We start from the raw sequence: 19,034 nt of genomic DNA, 5'->3' as shown, positions 1-19,034 counted from the left end.
GTGTGTGTGTGTGAAAGGGGGGCTGTGTGGAGCACATTTCTGCTTTGGAGACGTAGTAATATCCAGTCCTAGATTTGACATTTAATAAGGATAAATGAAATAATCTAGCCCGGTGCGGTGGCTCATGCCTATAATCCCAGCACTCTGGGAGGCAGAGGTGGGTGGATTGCTTGAGCCCAGGAGTTTGAGACTCGCTTTGGCAACATGCTGAAACCCCATCTCTACCCAAAATACAAAAAGTTAGCTGGACGTGGTGGCATGTGCCTGTGGCCCCAGCTACTGGGGAGGCTGAGGTGGAAAGGATCACCTGAGTCAGTGAGCCATGATCACACCACTGCACTCCAGCCTGGGTGACAGAGCAAGACTGTGTCTCAAAAAAAAAAAACAAAAGGAAAAGAAAAGAAAAAAGAGAAATCACTTATAAATTCTCGGTCAAATGTGAAGAGAAGCAGCAGCCAGGTACAGAAGTGGAATGACATGGCATGCAGTGGTGAAACTTGAGCATGTATGGAAATTACCAGGAGGGCTTACTAAAACACCTGGGTCTGGGGCAGGGCCTGAGAATGTGCACTTCTAGCAAGTTCCCAGAAGATGCTGCTGCTCTTGAAATTACGCTTTGAAAACCACTGGTGTACTGGAAAGAGCACAGGCTTTGAGGACCATACAAACATGAATTCAAATCCCAAACCTACCACTTTCTAGCTGTGTGACTTTGGGTAAATTTTTATAACTCTTTTGAGTCTTGGGTTCTTACCTGTAAATGAGAAAAATACTACTAACCTCATGGCAGGGTGATAGTGGTAAAGATTAAATAAAGTTCATAGCGCACTTGGCACATAGTAGGTGCTTCATAAAGGCAGGGTGGCCTTGTTTTGGGTTGTACAAGAAAGCAGAACCAAGGAGGACACTGCAAGGAGGCGCAGCGGGCCCACTCTAAGGCTCTTCTAACAGGAGAGCTATGCGACCGTCACCTTGAGCTGAGTGACCACGGGAGGAGGTGGCAGAGGAGGTCTCTGCCCTGATGAACAGGGTGAATCAGAGGTCTCACGACCTCCCTTGAAGCGCAAGAAGTTAACAATTCCCTTGAGAATATTCAACACTGTATCAACCAAAGTAACCTAAAAGTAAAACAAAACAAGGCAAAGTTCCATTCCAAGTTGGGTTTGATGGGGTTAAAAAGACAGTTTTTAGGGCTGGGTGTGGTGGCTCACACCTGTAATCCCAGTATTTTGAGAGGCCAAGGAGGGTGGATCACCTGAGGTCAGGAGTTTGAGACCAGCCTGACCAAGATGGTGAAAGCCCGTCTCTACTAAATACACAAAAATTAGCCAGGCATGGTGGCACACGCCTGTAATCCCAACTACTTGGGAGGCTGAGGCAGGAGAATTGCTTGAACCTGGGAGGTGGAGGTTGCAGTGAGCTGAGATCGTGCCACTGCACTCCAGTCTGGGCGACGGAGTGAGACTTCATCTCAAAAAAAAAAAAAAAAAAAAAAAAAAAGAGTTTTTAAAAAAACTTCAGAGGTCATATAATCCAGGAGGTCAGAGAGGGAAAGAAACAGGCCCTGGTCACACAGCAAGTTATCTGCAAAGTGACATAAGTCCAGCTCCCCCCAAAACTAGCACAGCCAAGTGAACAGAGGTCTGTCACCAGGCTGGGAGCCATGCTTAGGGACAGTTTGAAGTTACGATTAGAGGTGTTCAAGAAGAACTGTATTGCCACAGATGAACTGCTTATTCTTCTCCTTTGACCATCCCTCTCCAATTCTTTTCCTCTGATTGTTTGTCTCCCTTGTCTCTCCCCCAATTCAATGCCTTTCTTTTAACAAACCATTGCAATGAATTTGGTATCTGTCCTTTACTTTGGGGTGATTTTGAAAAGAGGAATAGTTTCTTCGAAAAGGCAGACTAGTTTTACTAAACGTTAAAATGTAGAGCTACCCAGGCCAGTCATGGTGGCTCACACCAGCAATCCCAGCACTTTGGCAGGAGAATCACTTGAGGACAGACGGGAGTTTGAGAACAGCCTGGACAAAGTAATGAGACCCTGTCTCTATAAAATTATTTAAAAATTAGTTGGGTATGGTGAAGTGGGCTTGCAGACCTAGCTACTTGGGAGGCTGAGGCAGGAGGATTGCTTGAGTTCAGGAGTTTGAGGATGCAGTGAGCTATGATGGTGCCACTGCACTCTAGCGTAGATGACAGAGGGAGACCCTATCTCTTAAAAAAAAAAAAAAATGTATATATGAGAGAATGCGTGAGCTAGAGAGCTATCCAAAGTGTTTGATACTGGTGGAAAGAACATAAAAACTTACAAGTATAATTAAATAGAAGTACTAGAAGAAAATATGGATATGCTTTTAAATAATCTTCGTGGAAAGTTTCCAAAGAATAAAGTAAAATCCAGAAGGTATAAAGAAAAAGGATACATAAATGCATAAAGAAAGAAAATGAAAAAAAAATACACCAAAGAGAAAGAAAAAGACAGCTTAGGTAAAAACATTTAACATACTTGATCAAGAACTACTTTCTTCAATATACAAGGACACTCAAAAACCGATAAAGGACAAATAATCCAAAAGAAATATGAATGGGCAGTTAAAAAAAAAGCTCAAAATGGCCAAACACAAAAAGATGCTCAGCATCATTCATAATTTAAAAGCTGTAGGTCAAAATAATGACATCTCATTTTTTTGCTTAACAGAGTTATAAAGCTTTAAAAAGTATGATTAGCCTAGATGTAGGTAAACTGGTACAGTCTTTAGGGAGGGTAATTTAGCGATACATACTTAAATAGAAGGTAGAACTGTTACTGAAGGACTGCCAACATAAGCTATTGTGCAGGAAAAAAAAAAAAAGAGGCACAGCAGGTTTATGTAGTTTATGTATAGCCTTTTTTCACTTGTCCAAATAAATTTTTAAAAAACCATGTACTAAGGCCAGGTGAAGACATCACAAGAAAAGGAAAAGGAAACTACAGACAACTATCCTGTGTGTTCATGATGACGATGAACAGATGAAAAAATTCTTTTTTTTTTTGAGACGGAGTCTTGCTCTGTTGCCCAGGCTGGAGTGCAGTGGCCGATCTCAGCTCACTGCAAGCTCCGCCTCCCGGGTTTACGCCATTCTTCTGCCTCAGCCTCCCTAGTAGCTGGGACTACAGGCGCCCACCACCTCGCCCGGCTAGTTTTTTGTATTTTTTAGTAGAGACGGGGTTTCACTGTGTTAGCCAGGATGGTGTCGATCTCCTGACCTCGTGATCCGCCCGTCTCGGCCTCCCAAAGTTCTGGGATTACAGGCATGAGCCACTGCGCCTGGCCTTTTTTTTTTTTTTTTTTTTGAGACAGAGTCTCGCTCTGTCACCCAGGCTGAAGTGCAGTGGCACAATCTTGGCTCACTGCAACCTCCACCTCCCGGGTTCACGCCATTCTCCTGCCTCAGCCTCCTGAGTAGTTTGGACTACAGGCGCCCGCCACCACGCTCGGCTAATTTTTTTTGTATTTTTAGTAGAGACGGGGTTTCATCGTGTTAGCCAGGATGGTTTCGATCTCCTGACCTCGTGATCCATCCACCTCGGCCTCCCAAAGTGCTGGGATTACAGGTGTGAGCCGCTGCACCGGGCCTGAAAAAATTCTTAACAAAATATTAGAAAATTGAATCTACGTTTATACACCACGACCAAGTGGTGTTTATCCTAAGTTGGCTTAATATTTGAAAATCAATTAATATACCAGATAAACAGAATAAAGGACAAAAACCATATGATCATCATAATGGATGCAGAAAAAGCCGCTGACAAAATCCAACATATTCATCATTAAAACTCTCAACAAATTAGGACTAGAAGGGAACTTCCTCAATCAGATAAAGGGTAGCTATGAAAAATCCACAGCCAACATCACACTCAGTAGTGAAAAACTGAATTATTTCCCCTAAGATCAGGAACAAGGCAAGGATGCTGACTCTTGTCATTTCCATTCAACACTATACTATAAGCCACTGCACTAAAGCAAATACATTAATAATTAAGGGCATCCCTGAAGAAGCATACGGGAAAAAATTAAAAGAAATAAGCAAAAAGTGCTTTTAGTTACGGATCACATGATTGTGTATCTAGAAAATCCTAAGGAATACACAAAACAACTACCAGAACTAATAAACAAGTTGAGCAAGATCAGACTACAAGATCAATATAGAAAAATTAATTGTATTTCCACATACTAGCCAACAACAATCCAAAACTAAAACTTAAAAAAAAAAAAAAAAGCTCCACTTAGTATAAAAAGAATAAAATATTTAGAAATATATATTTTTAAAAGGACTTGTATATTGAAAATTCTGAAATTGCTGAGAAATGAACTAAGATAATTGGGGAGATATTCCATGTTCACGGACTAGAAGACTCAATATTGGCAGCATGTCAGTTCTCCCCAAATTTATCTACAGATTCACTGCAATCCTTATCAAAATTCCAGCAGGTTTTTCTGTAGAAACTGACAAGCTGATTCTAACATTTATATGGAAATACAAAGGATCCAGAACATCTAAAACAACCTTAAAAACATAATTGGAGGACTTATACTACATAATTTCTAAACATATTATAAAGTTACAATATCAAGACAGTGTGGCAAGAATATGCATAAAGATCAGTGGAACATAGAAGTCTAGAAATAAATCTTTACATTTATAGTAAACTGATTTTCAACAAAGCTGACAAGGCAAATTCAATAGAGAAACAATAAGTCTTTTCAAAACATAGTGCTTGGACCACTGGGTAGCCATATGCACATGGAACCTCAGAACATACACACAAAAATTAAGTTAAAATGGATCACAGAACTAAACAAAAAAGCTACAACTAAAAAGCCTCTAGATGGAAAAATAAGATATCATTGTGATCTTAGATTAGGCAAAGATGTCTTAGATACAACACCAAAACCAGAATCCATTAAAAAAAATTAAATTAAATTTCATAAAAAATTAAAAACTTTTACACTTCCAAAGATACCACTAAGAAAATGGAAAGATGGGCCAGAGACTAGGGGAAAATTCTCTGCAAATCACGTATCTGATAAGGAACTTATATCCAGAATATACAAAGAAGACTTAAAACTTAATAAGAAAATGACAATCCAATTTAAAAATGGACAAGAGATTTGTACAGAAATTCACCAAAGAAGATATATGAATGACTAATAAGCATAAAAGATATGTAATATCATTTGTCAATAGGGAAATGCAAACCAAAATCACAGTGAGGTACCACCACACACCCACGAGAATCTGCCTGCCTGGGCCTCCCAAAGTTCTGGGATTATAGGCATGAGCCACCGCGCCCAGCCCTAATTTTTGTATTTTTAATAGAGACTGGGTATCACCATGTTGCCCAGGATGGTCTTGAACTCCTGGGCTCAAGCGATCCACCTGCCTCAGCTTCCAAAAGTGCTGAGATTACAATCATGAGCCACCACACCTGGCCAAATAAACCTCTTTTCTTTATAAATTACTCAGCCTCGGGTATTCCTTTATGAGCAACACAGTCTCCCAAAGTGCTGTGATTACAGGTGTGAGCCACTGCACCTGATCTATTTTGTAGCTTTTTAAAGATTGACAAATAAAAATTGAGTATATTTATGGTAGGCACACAACATAATGTTTTGGTACTTTTATAGCTTTTTTTTTTTTTTGAGACGGAGTCTCGCTCTGTGGCCCGGGCTGGAGTGCAGTGGCCGGATCTCAGCTCACTGCAAGCTCCGCCTCCCAGGTTTATGCCATTCTCCTGCCTCAGCCTCCGGAGTAGCTGGGACTACAGGCGCCCGCCACCTCGCCCGGCTAGATTTTTGTATTTTTTTAGTAGAGACGGGGTTTCACCGTGTTAGCCAGGATGGTGTCGATCTCCTGACCTCGTGATCCGCCCGTCTCGGCCTCCCAAAGCTTTTATAGCTTTTTAATACATTTTTCCATGTACATGGATCACTCTGACTCAAAATAAATACATTTATGGGCACAGTAGCTCACGACTGTAATCCCAGCACTTTGTGAGGCCGAGGCAGGTGGATCGCTTCAGCCCAGGAGTTTGAGACCAGCCTGAGCAAAACCTCATCTCTACAAAGAATACAAAAAGTTAATGAGGAATGGTGGTGCTTGCCTGTAGTCACAGCTACTCCGGAGGTGGAGGTGGGAGATCACTTGAGCCTGGGAGGTGGAGGTTGCAGTGAGGAAAAATCACACCACTGCTTTCCAGCTTGAGCAAGAGTGTGACCTTGTCTCAAAAAAATAAAATAAATAAAATGAAATAAATACATTTAGGCTGGGCATAGTAGCTAACGTCTATAATTATGTCGGAGGATTACCTGAGCCCAGGAGTCTGATGGCTGCAGTTAGAGTGAGCTATGATTCCACCACTGCATTCCAACTTGGGTGACAGGGTGAGACCCTGTCTCTAAAAAAATTAAAAAATTAAAAATAAAGACAAATACTCATTTATATTTTAAGAAGCGAAGGAAATGGGTTGCCTCTGAAAATACCTGGAAGAGTTCCACAGAAGATGTGCAGAAAGTGGGCTGCAGAGGGGGTTCTGGCACCAGGTTTGTGGGTAAGCAGACAGATTAGCAATTTTTAATCTTGGGGAGGGTGTCACAAATCCCTCTGAGAAACTTACAAAGCTACAGATACTGCTCTCGGAAAAAATACTCCAATACACAGAGAATCAGGGACTAGAAGTTCATGGGTCTCTGGTAAAAACCCCTGGATACTGTTCCAACTTTTTGTGATTCTATGACTTCATCACCTTCTATACTCCCGATAGCCTGATAAGAGAATGTTTGGTCTGCTGTTCTTTTCTCTAAGGAAGTAGCAAAGTACCTGCTTCTTATGAAATTCCTTTAAATCTTCTTTTTTTTTTTTTGAGACGGAGTGTCACTCTGTCGCCCAGGCTGGAGTGCAGTGGCCGGATCTCAGCTCACTGTAAGCTCCGCCTCCCGGGTTTACGCCATTCTCCTGCCTCAGTCTCCCGAGCAGCTGGGACTACAGACGCCCGCCACCTCACCCGGCTAGTTTTTTGTATTTTTTAGTAGAGATGGGGTTTCACCGTGTTAGCCAGGATGGTCTCGATCTCCTGACCTCGTGATACGCTGGTCTCGGCCTCCCAAAGTGCTGGGATTACAGGCTTGAGCCAACGTGCCCGGCCTTAATTTTTAATTGATCACCTCATTAACTCCCATGTGAGGTTCAGTCTGAAAAGTCAATTAAATATTTAGTAAATCATCTTCTGCGTGTTCAGAGCCATGTGAGGAGTCCTAAGAGATGTGAACCAGCCCATTCAACGTCATTTTGCTTTTGCTACTTGGTTTGCAAGTCATGAGACCGCACAGGCAGCATATCAAGCAATAAGGTGATGGCAATCTAGAAGCCTTTTGTGCTGTAATCTAACACGCCATCACTGGCAAAGATACAGGTGACCTGGAATCTTATAAAGCTCAAGAGAACCAAGAATCAAGGTCTTTCCCTCCCCATCTGTTTTATTCTTGGGGGTGGGGTGGGTTGGGCACTCAGAAATATCTCCCCCAAACAGCTGTCTAATGAAGGGCTGCTAGGACTCAAAAGTACCCCAAACTACTCCAAATTCACCCCACCCAGTTTGAAAAGTGTGAACAACTAACATTTTCCAAAGAAAACAGGAAGTTTCCCTGAGAACTAAAAATTATTTCATTCACTCGCATTTCTCTGTAACCAGAAGTTAACCTTTTCTGGAGCCCTCTGCCTTGCAATCTCCTTTCCCATAAATAGCATCAACTAGCAGCAATACATCTGGTCAATCTGAACAGCCTTTCTGGTTCCATGCCTTTCCTACCGCAAAAGCAGCATTTTCCTTAAAAATAGACTAGATTCTTTTACTTTCTAAAAGACAGTCACTTTTTTTCTTTTTTGAGACAGAGTCTAACTCTGTTGCCCAGGCTGGAGTGCAGTGGTACGATCTTGGCTCACTGCAACTTCTACCTCCTGGGTTCAAGTGATTCTCCTACCTCAGCATCCTGAGTAGCTGGGATGACAGGTGCCTGCCACCAGACCCAGCAAATTTTTTGTATTTCTGTAGAGATGGGGTTTCGCCATGTTGGCCAGGCTGGTCTTGAGCTCCTGACCTCAAGTGACCCACCCCGCCCTCGGCATTTCCCAAAGTGCTGGGATTACAGGTGTGAGCCACTGTGCCTGGCGACAGTCACCATTTTGAGACTATGTCAGTAACTGCTCCCTCAGATTAAGCAATAAAAAAAAAAAAAAAAAAAAGACAGAAAAAGGAAAAAGAGAAAAAAAAAAAGAAAGAAAAAGGCTTTGGGCACAGTTTGCCAATAGTTAACTGAAGTCTATTACCCAGTCAGTTAAAGCGTACCAAGAATCCAACCGCATGTGAATGAAGGCTAATGACAGCTAGAGACTACTTACTAAGCAGGCCCAGGGAACTAAAGAACTCACAGAGCAAGAAAACAAACAAACAAACAAAAAACAAATTAGCCACAGGAAACTGAAAATGTAGCCTTTATTTCAGAGCCCACAGAAACAGAGTAGCTGTTGAACAGAGACACATGAAAGACTCAAAGCTGTAATTTGGGGGTAGGAAAAACTTACAGCAGGCTGCGGAAGTCCAGGTGAAACTAACAACCACCCTTACAAAGCAACAGGCAACCAGACTTCAACCTTGATGCCAGAAAGTGCAGAAACGTACTGCTCTCCTGTCTCCACCTCGGGTATTTATAAAAGAACTCTCAGCTAGCCCAAGCAGCAGGCTTAGATAGCTCACCTCAGGAAGACTTCAAACCTTGGAGTAAAGTTACAGAGCATCCTCTTTGTGCTAGCACTTTCATCTCATAGTTCATTTAATCATCACAACAACCCCTTGAGAATATCATCCTTGTTTCAAAAATAAGAAGATTAAAAAGTTCTGGAGACGGATGGTGCTAACAGCTGTATACGTGTGAATGTACTTAATGCCACTGAACTGCACACTTAAAAATGCTTAAAGTGGGCCAGTCATGGTGGCTCATGCCTGTCATCCCAGCACTTTGGGAGGCTGAGGCAGGTGGATCACCCAAGGTCAGGAGTTCGAGACCAGCCTGGCCAACATGGTGAAACCCTCTCTCTACAAAAAATACAAAAATTAGCCAGGTGTGGTGGCACATGCCTGTAATCCCAGCTACTTGGGAGGCTGAGGCAAGAGAATTGCTCAAACCTAGGAGACGGAGGTTGCAGTGAGCTGAGATCGCGCCATTGCACTCCAGCCTGGGCAACAGAGTGAGACTCTGTCTCAAAAAAAAAAAAAAAAAAGCTTAAAGTGGTAGATTTTGTTATTACCACAACAAAAATTTTTTAATATAAGGTAATTGAGGCTTAAAAGGGCAAACAGTTTTCCCAAAATCATATAACCAACCAGTCCAAAGTCACAAAAGTAATCACAGTGTCAGAGCTGGGAGGCTAGCCCATATTCTCGGACCAAGCACAAGACCAGGATTTCAAACCCCGGGAGGTCTGTCGGTTTAATGCATCAGGCATAGGTGAGAAACCATGTTTAGGAAGGGAGAGAAGGAAGCAATGAAAAGGAATGAGATGGAACTGAGAAGTCCTGGGTGTCCCCATTCATGCCCCATTTGGGAAACTCTAGTGTCAGCAAACGGTTCAGGGATCAAAGCAGGCTTGGAGGTGGTAGACGGCTCCTATTATTCATCTGTGGCCAGATGGCTTTCCTCATCCTGGGTTCTTCCCACCTTCTTGCCAGTGCCCAGAGATCAAAACTCAACCTTCTCCAACATTCTGTGACCTGCTTCTTTAATGCCAAGATCAAAGAGAGACGTTTGTCCAAGTTGTAAAACAGAAACCAAGAGGCAACTTAATGTGATCCCAACCTCCTCTGTACTTCCTGAGGGGGGTTAAGGGCATTACTTTAAAGGGACCCCTCGGAGAAACACATTTAACGAAGCTCCGATGTCAGCACCTCGGTTCCAAGGACACAGTAGCTCCTGCAGAACATGAGCCAGGTGGGGAAACCTGGGTGATAAGACAGACAGCACAACGAACACAACAGCTTGGAAAGATCACAGGGACCATCATCATGGAAAAAACAATATCAGTCTGATTTTATAGGCATATTAGCAAAACTCACCTTAAATGCAAGTATTCCAAACTACAAAATTTTCAACTTGGAATCTGGAAATCATCAAGTCCAAACCTTAATTTCACACATATCATATGTGGAAAACAGACTAACAAAGCTAAAGTCATTTGCCCCAGGCCACACAATGCATCAATGGCAGCACTGGGACCAAGCCCAGGCTGCTGGCTCCTGCTCCAGTGTTCCTTCTTCAATCAGCTCATGTCCTCCTATACACGGGGTCCACAGGAGACAGCCACTTCCTGCACACAAGACTGATGGCACAGCTCAGGCTCCTGGCCTTCTGTTCCAGGACTCTATCATCCAACCTGATTAGCACCACATTCCACCATTAAAAACAGCTTTAGCCTGGCAGAGTGACTCACGCCTGTAATCCCAGCACTTTGGGAGGTCAAGACGGGAGGATTGCTTGAGGCCAGGAGAGTGCAAGGCTAGCCTGGGCAACATAGCAAGACCCCATCTCTAGGAAAAATAAAATTAAAAAATTAGCTGGATGTGGTGCGTGCCTGTAGTCCCAGCTACTCAGGAGGCTAAGGCAGGATGATTGCCTGAGCCCAGGAGGCGGAGACTGCAGTGAACTATGATCGTGCCACTGCACTCCAGCCTGGATGACAGAGTGAGATCCTGTCTCAAATAATAATAAAAAACAAACAAAACCAGTTTCTGGGCCTTTGACTGGGGCTGGAGGGACTCCTGGCATTGGCTCCATTAGCACAAAGGAATCTTGATGTCATTTATTCCATTCCTCTGTTTCTGGACTGGATCAAACCCAAGTAACCGCAAAACAGTGTGAACTGATGCAGCAATTACACCCCTATACGCCCAAGGAAACTGAACGTTATGTTCACACAAGAACTTACACCTGAATGTTCACAGCAGCATTATACCTAACGGCCAAAGAGTGAAAACAATCCCAATGTCCATCAACTGATGAATGATAAACAAGCTGTGGTACATCCATACAAGGGAAGATTCAGCCATAAAAAGGGATGCAGCACTACTGATACATGATACAACATGAACAAACTTTGAAAATATTATGCTAAGAAGCCAGACACAAAAGATCACATATTATATAATTATCTTTGTATGAAACGTCCATAATAGGCAAATCCATAGGGATAGAAGGTAAATTAGTAGTTGCCTAGGGCTGTGGGGAGGGAAGAGTAGGGAGACTCTCTTTTGGGGGTGATGAAATGTTCTGAATTACACAATGATGATAACCATCACATTTAGTGTATGCACAACCTATGAAAACACTAAAACCCACTAAATTATATACTTTAAAGGGGTGAATTTTATGGCATATGAATTATATCCATAAAAAAGATTATAATAAAAACCAAAACAGTATGAACAATGATGTGAGAGAAGTACAGAGTTTTATTCTCCCAAGCTGAATTTTCTAGACTCCTGAGACATCTAGAAATGTCCTCAATGGACATTTCCCAAGTTCCAGTGAAATAATATTCCCAAGAACCGTTTTCCATAAAGAGTGAGACATGAGCCCACCTCTCAATTCAGACCTAGCTAGATCAACACTGTATCCTGTAACTTCACAGAGTAGTCTAAATCTAAGGATGGAAGAAGACAGGAAAAATCAAAGAGAACTTCAGTTTATACCAGCTATCTTTTATGGAGGGAGAAGTCTTGCCCTGCAGGTTCAGGAAACACCCTCTATACTAACATCGTTCTGGGAGATGGCAGCCCAACGCTTGGGGAAGAAGAGCCATTCACCAAGGAGAGAAAGGGAAAGGCTCACATGCCACTGCACTTGCACCCACAACCCTAACTTTCAAAACAAAGGACAAACCAAAAACCCTGCTGTTCCCACAGCCACTGAATCCACTAGTTCAGTTCCTCTTTGGCTGTATGACTCACCTCAGAGACCCATACACTCCCAAGCAGATCTACCGCACCCCTCACCCCCCACCAACAGTTATGAAATGAGGGTGTGTATGAGGGAGTGGGGACTATTCTGACTTCTGTGTAATGAAGTGCTGCAGATCAGACTCAACCCTGTGACTCCACCTTGCCCCTTATTCACATACCCCCGTAATAAATTTGCTTCCACACCTTTTCACTATTGCCCCAGATATGAAGTTTCTCCATATGCACCCTTTAAACTGGCCTCTGCGGGTCACTGCATACATTACACATTCAGTTTCTTTAAATCAGTTACTGTTTTCAGGACAGTACCCCTGGGTGGCACAACAAACGCTAAATCACCGTACTTTCAGGGTTTTGTTGGTGGTGGTGTTTTTTGTTTTGTTTTTGTGAGACAGGGTCTCACTCTTGTCGCCCAGGCTGGAGTGCAGTGACACGATCTTGGCTCACTGTAGCCTCCACCTCCTGAGTTCAGGCGATTCTCGTGCCTCAGCCTCCCGAGTAGCTGGGATTACAGGTGCGTGCCACCACACCCGGCTCATTTTTGTATTTTTAGTAGACAGGGTTTCGCCATGTTGGCCAGGCTGGTGTCGAACTCCTGGCCTCAAGTGATTCACCTGCCTCAGCCTCCCAAAGTGCTGAGATTCCAGGCGTGAGCCACCGCGCCCGGCCTGTTGTCGTTTCTTAAGACACGGTCTCGCTCTGTTGCCAAAGCTGGAGTGCAGTGCTGTGATCAGGGCTCACTGCATCCTTGGTACTGACCTCCCAGGTTCAAGTGATCCTCCCACCTCAGCCCCCAAAGTAGCTAGTACTACAGGTGCACACCACCAAGCCCAGCTAATTTTTTCCTTTTGTATTTTTTTTTTGTAGAGATGGGGTTTTGCCATGTTGTCCAAGCTGGTCTCAAACTCCTGAGCTCAAGCGATCTCCCCGTTTTGGTCTCCCAGAATTATGGGATTACAGGTTGAGTCACTGTGCTGGGCAAAATCTCCGTCCTTTCCACTGTGCTTAGACTAAAATCCAAACTCCTTTCCACAGCCTCTGTGCCAACTGAGAACTCCCTTCAAGTACTGTCCTCAAGGGGATGGGAAGGGGAAGCAGCCTAATACAAAACTCTATTTGAAAATGCAATCGACCGTCAACAAAATGTAGACTGCAGTCCATCCCAATTCCAGGCATGTTTCTCAAAACAGTTGCTCTTGCTTCCCTCCAGTTTCATCTTGTATCATTCTCTCCTACCCTAACCCTCACCATGCTTCGGCTCCTCCAGCCTTCTGTGTGTTCCTCAAAAACACCAAGCTCCCTCCCATCTCAGCCCCTTACACTTCCCATTTCCTTTGCTTGGGACATTCTTTGAATGGCTGGTTCCTTCTTGTTAATTATGTTTCAACTCAAGTCACCTCCTCTGAGAAGACTTCTTTCCGGCCACTCAATCCAAAGTAGTTGTGTCATCCAGTCACCCCAATCACTATCACTCCATTTTGCTGTCCTCACGGCATTTACTGGTGACGTTATTTCGTTCATGTATTTGCTTGTTCACTGCCTGTCTCCTCAAACTAGAAAGGCTCCACAAGTGTAGGGACCTTGACCCTCTAATTCACAACTACACCCCTAGTTCATGGAACAGAATCGGTACTCAAATATTTGCTGACTAAATAGATGTGTACCACATATATGTATGGCTAACTTATAACCTCTTAAAAATCTCTGACCAAGGCAGGGATTTCCCAGTGCAGTGTTGTAAATACTACTTTATTCACTTTATTCAATGTTTTCCTTATAGCAAGAGAGGGTGTGATTTCCTGTTAAGTTCTCACACCATCTTTGTTCTGAATGTGCATCAGAATATATATACATACATATATATATACAAGTTTCAATATACTACTTTGAGGATTTGCTCCATTCGTGGTTCAGCCTGAAGTCTGAAACCACACCAGGTAAAGTCATGAAATCTTTTTACATGACCTCTGAAGTTCTAAATAAGGAATCCTTCATTAAACAAAAGATAAGTTCTCAGTCAGCTAAGAGAAGGAGGGAAAACTGCTACCAGTCAATAATATATCCCTGTTTGGAGAAAACCAACACCAAATTATTTAAGCCAGAATCTTCCTTTGCTAAAATCAAATGTCCTTTTCTCTGAGCCTTCCTTGTCATTCACTCCCAGGATGAAATTATCTGCTGACGAAGCAGTATGCAGGAAGCTCCAGAAAATCATTCTGAACTAAGTGACTTCAATTTTAGTTTTGGTCTCTTGACGAGCAGAATTTGAACTAAACTTTTGGAAGAAGGGCCAGTCCTTCAAAGATTTACTTCCAGGGTTCTGCATCAGGAGCCCGCAAGCTCTGACCCAACTTCCAAGTATGGCTCTTTTACCTCCACCCTCATCCACACAGACTTCATCCCAATATATAGCTTCATCATAATGAGCCTTCATCCCTAACGAGCTGTGTGGCCATGTTGGGGAATGGGAAGGACAGCAGTGAGGTGGTGCTATTAGTGTTTTTCAAAACGTAGTTCACAGACCACCTCCACCATAATCACTGGAGTGCTTACAAAAGGGCAGATTCCTGGGCATCACCTAGCCCTATGGAATTAGAATCTTTGGGAGAGGGGCTGCTCAGGAAACTGCATTTTGAGCACGCCTCCTCCTGCACACCCCGAGATTCTTTTGCACAGTAAAGTTTGAGAACCAACAGGGTAAAAGGTCCCTAGGATAGGGGCAGGGAGTTGACTGAGGGAAGACAGGAGGCGTGGGGAAGCGTCTAGGGATGAAAGATGGGGGTGGGGTAGGTGAGGGCAAGCTCTGGGGAAGCGGCAGTCAAGAGGAGTGCGCGATGGGGACAGCTATGAGTGTAAGTGAGGACAGGGCTCTGAAAAGGATCTGAGGCAGCGCTTGGGCTGGGAGGGTGGTCAGAGGGGAGGTCACATCCGCGGACTGGTTAGGATAGTGGGGAGGCGGCGAGAGCAGGGTCTGGACGTGACGGGGAGGAGCAAGGATGAGAATAACAGGGGCGGGGGTCTTCAGAGGGGTCAGGACTGGGAGGTGAAAACTGGAAAATGGGGCTCACAGTGGGCGGAGACCAAAAGTAGAATGGGAACCGGCGAAGGTAGCAGCCGAAGTCTCTCTCCGAAACGGCGCCTCCCCCAAAACTTGGGGCCTTGACAAGCCTGAGTGCAGGGGCAGGGCCGGGGAGGTGGATCTCGGGGGAGACCAGCCCAGTCAGAGGCAGCCCTCAGGCCTGAGTCAGGGGTCCCGGAGGTGGCTCAGGGTCAGGCATGGGGTGCTGGAAGATCCTGGGATACCCCGGAGGGCCCCGCTCCAGCTCCCGCTCCCGGAGTCTCCTTCACTCACCATCGCCGTCGCCATCTTGGATCCACGTGTCGCCGTAATGACGTCAGCGGAAGTGGTGCTCCCAGGTTACGGAGTTTAACTCCGCAAGGTGGTCGCCTAGCTTCAACCGCTCTTGTAGTAGCGGTCAGCACAGGGTGAAAGGAGTCTTAGCTCCTGCTCGACAGTCTGGTCTGGGAAAGTAAGGTCACTGATTAGTTGAAGAGAGAGAGCGGTGTAACTATGGAAGCCATATTAGCTCCTGGCAGAAACTGAGCCTCCCCTGTCCCCGCTGCATTGTGGGTAATGGGGGTGTGTGAAAATGCGCTCGTGCTCTCAGCGCCATCTTTACTACTGGCAGGAAGACCCATTGCCAGGGCTACCTGAGACCTTGATTTGAGGGAGAGGGTGGGCACTCGGGCTCCAAGGGCAGTCCGACTCCAAGAACAATTTGTAATTATATATTCAATTATTTGTTTGACTGTCCTATATCCTCTTTAGTAGACTGTAATCCCTATGAGGATAGACCCTGTTTTTTGTTTGTTTTTGTTTTAACCTTGCTCTGCCTCATTCCCATCTGTAAAATGGGAAGGGGGTTCATCATAGGCTTGTGATGAGGATTCAGTGACACAATATTACATAGGATGTATTCAATAAATAATTATCAGTATATGTTTATTATACTCCTTTGGGCTTGTGGTAGGTGCCCAATACACTATTTTTTAAGTGAAGGAGTGAAAACCAGCGTATTCAGTGGAGGGAGATATCTCTGAATGTGGACGTCATGCACCAGCTTAGTATGTAACTCCAGATAAGTCATGCAATCTTCCTAAGCCTCAGTTTCCAAATCTGTAAAAAAGAGACTCAAAGAATCATGGTATTAAAGTTAGGAAAGAACTCAAAGTTCATTTGGCCCATAGATGTCACTTTAAACTGAATACAGTGCTATCTTAGACTGTTTTAAAAAGCTATTAAAAGAATAATAATGATTAATAATAATCATCAGCACTTGCTGAGCATTTGGTGTGTGCTGCAGCACTTAGCATTGTGCTAAAACAGTTCCTAAGACTCTTTTTATCTAATTCTCGGGGGCAAGGGACAGTTAAACTCTGATCCCCACCTGTGGGCACCACTGTGGTGGATTCTCTGCAGATAGCTGCCATCTGGTTCTGTCCATCCTTGCATGATGAGCATACGGTTTCCCTCCTCAAGAGATAGACTCTGTTTTACCTCCTGTTGAATCTGGCTGGTCATGTCGGTTGCTTTGACTAATAGGATGTGCTACAAGTGATTCTGCCAGTATTGAGCCTAGGCCTTAAGAGGATTGAAAACGCCTGATTCTACCTTCTTAGTTATAAAGAGGTGTAGCTACTCTGCTGGAAAGGCACCTGGAGAGAGAGGGAAGCCCAGCCAACTCCTCAAGACATCCTAGAAACTCCAGCTGAGCACTGTAATAAGCAGTTGAAGTCATCTTGGACATTCCAGCCCCCACTGAGCTACTAGCTGAATGCAGCTACATGAATAACCTCATGAACCCCATGTGGACCAAAAGAACTGCCCAGCTGAGCCCAGCAGTTTTAGAGTGGGGTGGTTTATTATAGATCGTTTCAGGAATAGATCATTGAAACACACACCCATTAACTCTTGTGATCTGCATAACCATCCCGAAGATTGGAAGATTGGCTATTAACCCTAAGGAGGAGGAAGCTTGAGAGACTAGAAGGAATTTGCTGCAGTCTCATATGTTCCAAACTTGGAACCAGTTTTTCTAGAGCTTCGATCCTGAGTGTTTCCCACCATTTCTAGCTGCCTGAAGAAGAATAACTGATAAGGAGCAAAGCTCCATAAATGGCTTATTATTTTTTAGTATTTCCACTTTTTTTTCTTCTCATGCTTTGTATTTTCCCCTAAAGGGCTTTCACATCCCAATCTCTTTTGGTGACATAAGCCAGAATCCTAGAACTAGACTGCCTGGGTTCAGAGCCCATCTCTACCACTCATTAGCTCCATAACATGGGCAAGTTTCTTTTTTTTCCCCAAAAAAATATTTTTTTTGAGATGGAGTCTCACTCTGTTTCCCAGGCTGGAGTACAGTGGTGTAATCTTGGCTCACTGCAACCTCTGACTCCTGGATTCAAACAATTATCTTGCTTCAGCCTCCTGAGTAGCTGGGATTACAGGTGCATGCCACCAAGCCCAGCTGAGTTTTTGTATTTTCAGTAGAGATGGGGTTTTGCCGTGTTGGTCAGGTTGGTCTAGAACTCCTGACCTCAAGTTATCTGCCTGCCTTAGCCTCCCAAAGGGCTGGGATTACAGGTGTGAGCCACTGAACCCAGCCTAAATTTTTTTCATTGTTGTAAAATATATGTAACAAAATATTGACTATTTTAATCATTTTTAAGTGCACAATTCAGTGACATGAACTACATTCACAATGTTGCCAGTCATTACCATCCTCCATCTCCAGAACATTTTCATCATCCCTGAAAATGAGTATCCATATGCAAAAGAATGAAATTGGACCTTTATCTCACACTATATACAAAAATCAATTCAAAATGGATTACAGACTTATAGGGCCAGAAGCTGTAAAGCTGCTAGAAGAAGATATAGGGAAACTTGACATTGGCTTGGGCAATGATTTTTTGGATATGTCACCAAAAGCACAGGAAACAAAAGCAAAAATAGACAGGTGAGATTGCATCAGACTAAAAAGCTCTGCACAGCAAAAGAAACAACAGAGTAAAAAGGTGACCACCAGAGCTAAAGAAACTATTTACCAATCAAAAATGATCTGATAAGGGGTTAATATCCAAAATATATAAGGAGCTTAAACAACTCAATAGCAAAAACTCCCAAATAACCTGGTTTAAAAATGGGCAAGAGATCTAAGCAGACATTTCTCAGGAGATAGACAAATGGCCAGCAGGTAAATGGAAAGGTGCTCAACATCCTTAATCATCAGGGAAATGTCAATCAAAACCACAATGAGCAGTCATTTCACACCTCTTAGAACCGTTATTATCAAAATGACACACAATAAGTATTGGCAAGGATGTGGAGAAAAGGGAACTCTTGCGCACTGTTGGTAGGGGTATAAATTGGTACGGTCACTATGGAAAACAGTATGAATGTTCATCAAAATTGAAATTAAAAATAGAACTACCATATGATGCAGCAATCCCACTTCTGAGTATATATCCAAAAGGGAATGAAATCAATGTCTGCACCCCCATATTTATTGCAGCATTATTCATAATAGCCAAGATATGGAAACACTGCAGCTGTAAACTATTATCTATATTTAATATAAGTATATAACTATATATTATTTCTATTTATAAATATAAAATATATATGTAACATATATATATATATGTTATGGAGGAAATGTTCCACAAAGGCAAAAGTGCCCATGAAAATCATCATGCAGCTCTGGTTGGTAGTTTGAAATTTGCCTTCATGGGAATGTTGACACCACAAAAGTCAGGAAGTGCTACCAAACGGGGCTTGAATTTTTGTTTTGCTAGCAACATTTTTTTCTGTAAAGGGCCAGATTAGTAAATATTTTGGACTTTGCCAATCATACGGTTGTGTTACAACGACTCAACTCTGCCATCTTAGTACAAAAGCAGCCACAAACGTTACATAA

General features: G+C 43.4%; 1 protein-coding gene across 4 annotated transcripts in view; it reads right to left on the bottom strand.

Moving 5' to 3' along the window:
• Positions 1 to 15,651, bottom strand: part of TM9SF4 (transmembrane 9 superfamily member 4) — a 57,671-nt gene extending 42,020 nt beyond the window's left edge. The window contains exon 1 of one of the 4 annotated variants that reach the window (XM_033186074.1): positions 15,407 to 15,651. In XM_033186074.1, coding sequence (XP_033041965.1) covers positions 15,407 to 15,421 — 15 coding nt within the window. In that variant the 5' untranslated portion in view covers positions 15,422 to 15,651. Of the gene's footprint in view, positions 1 to 15,122 lie in introns of all 4 variants that reach the window. The other 3 variants (XM_033186076.1, XM_033186075.1, XM_033186077.1) reach the window with 3 other exon arrangements.
• Between the last annotated feature and the right edge of the window lie 3,383 nt (positions 15,652 to 19,034).

The sequence above is a fragment of the Trachypithecus francoisi genome, unplaced genomic scaffold (assembly GCF_009764315.1).
Source record: "Trachypithecus francoisi isolate TF-2019V2 unplaced genomic scaffold, Tfra_2.0 Lachesis_group21, whole genome shotgun sequence".
In the NCBI taxonomy this organism is placed as follows: domain Eukaryota; kingdom Metazoa; phylum Chordata; class Mammalia; order Primates; family Cercopithecidae; genus Trachypithecus; species Trachypithecus francoisi.
This window is presented reverse-complemented; position numbering and strand designations above follow the sequence as displayed.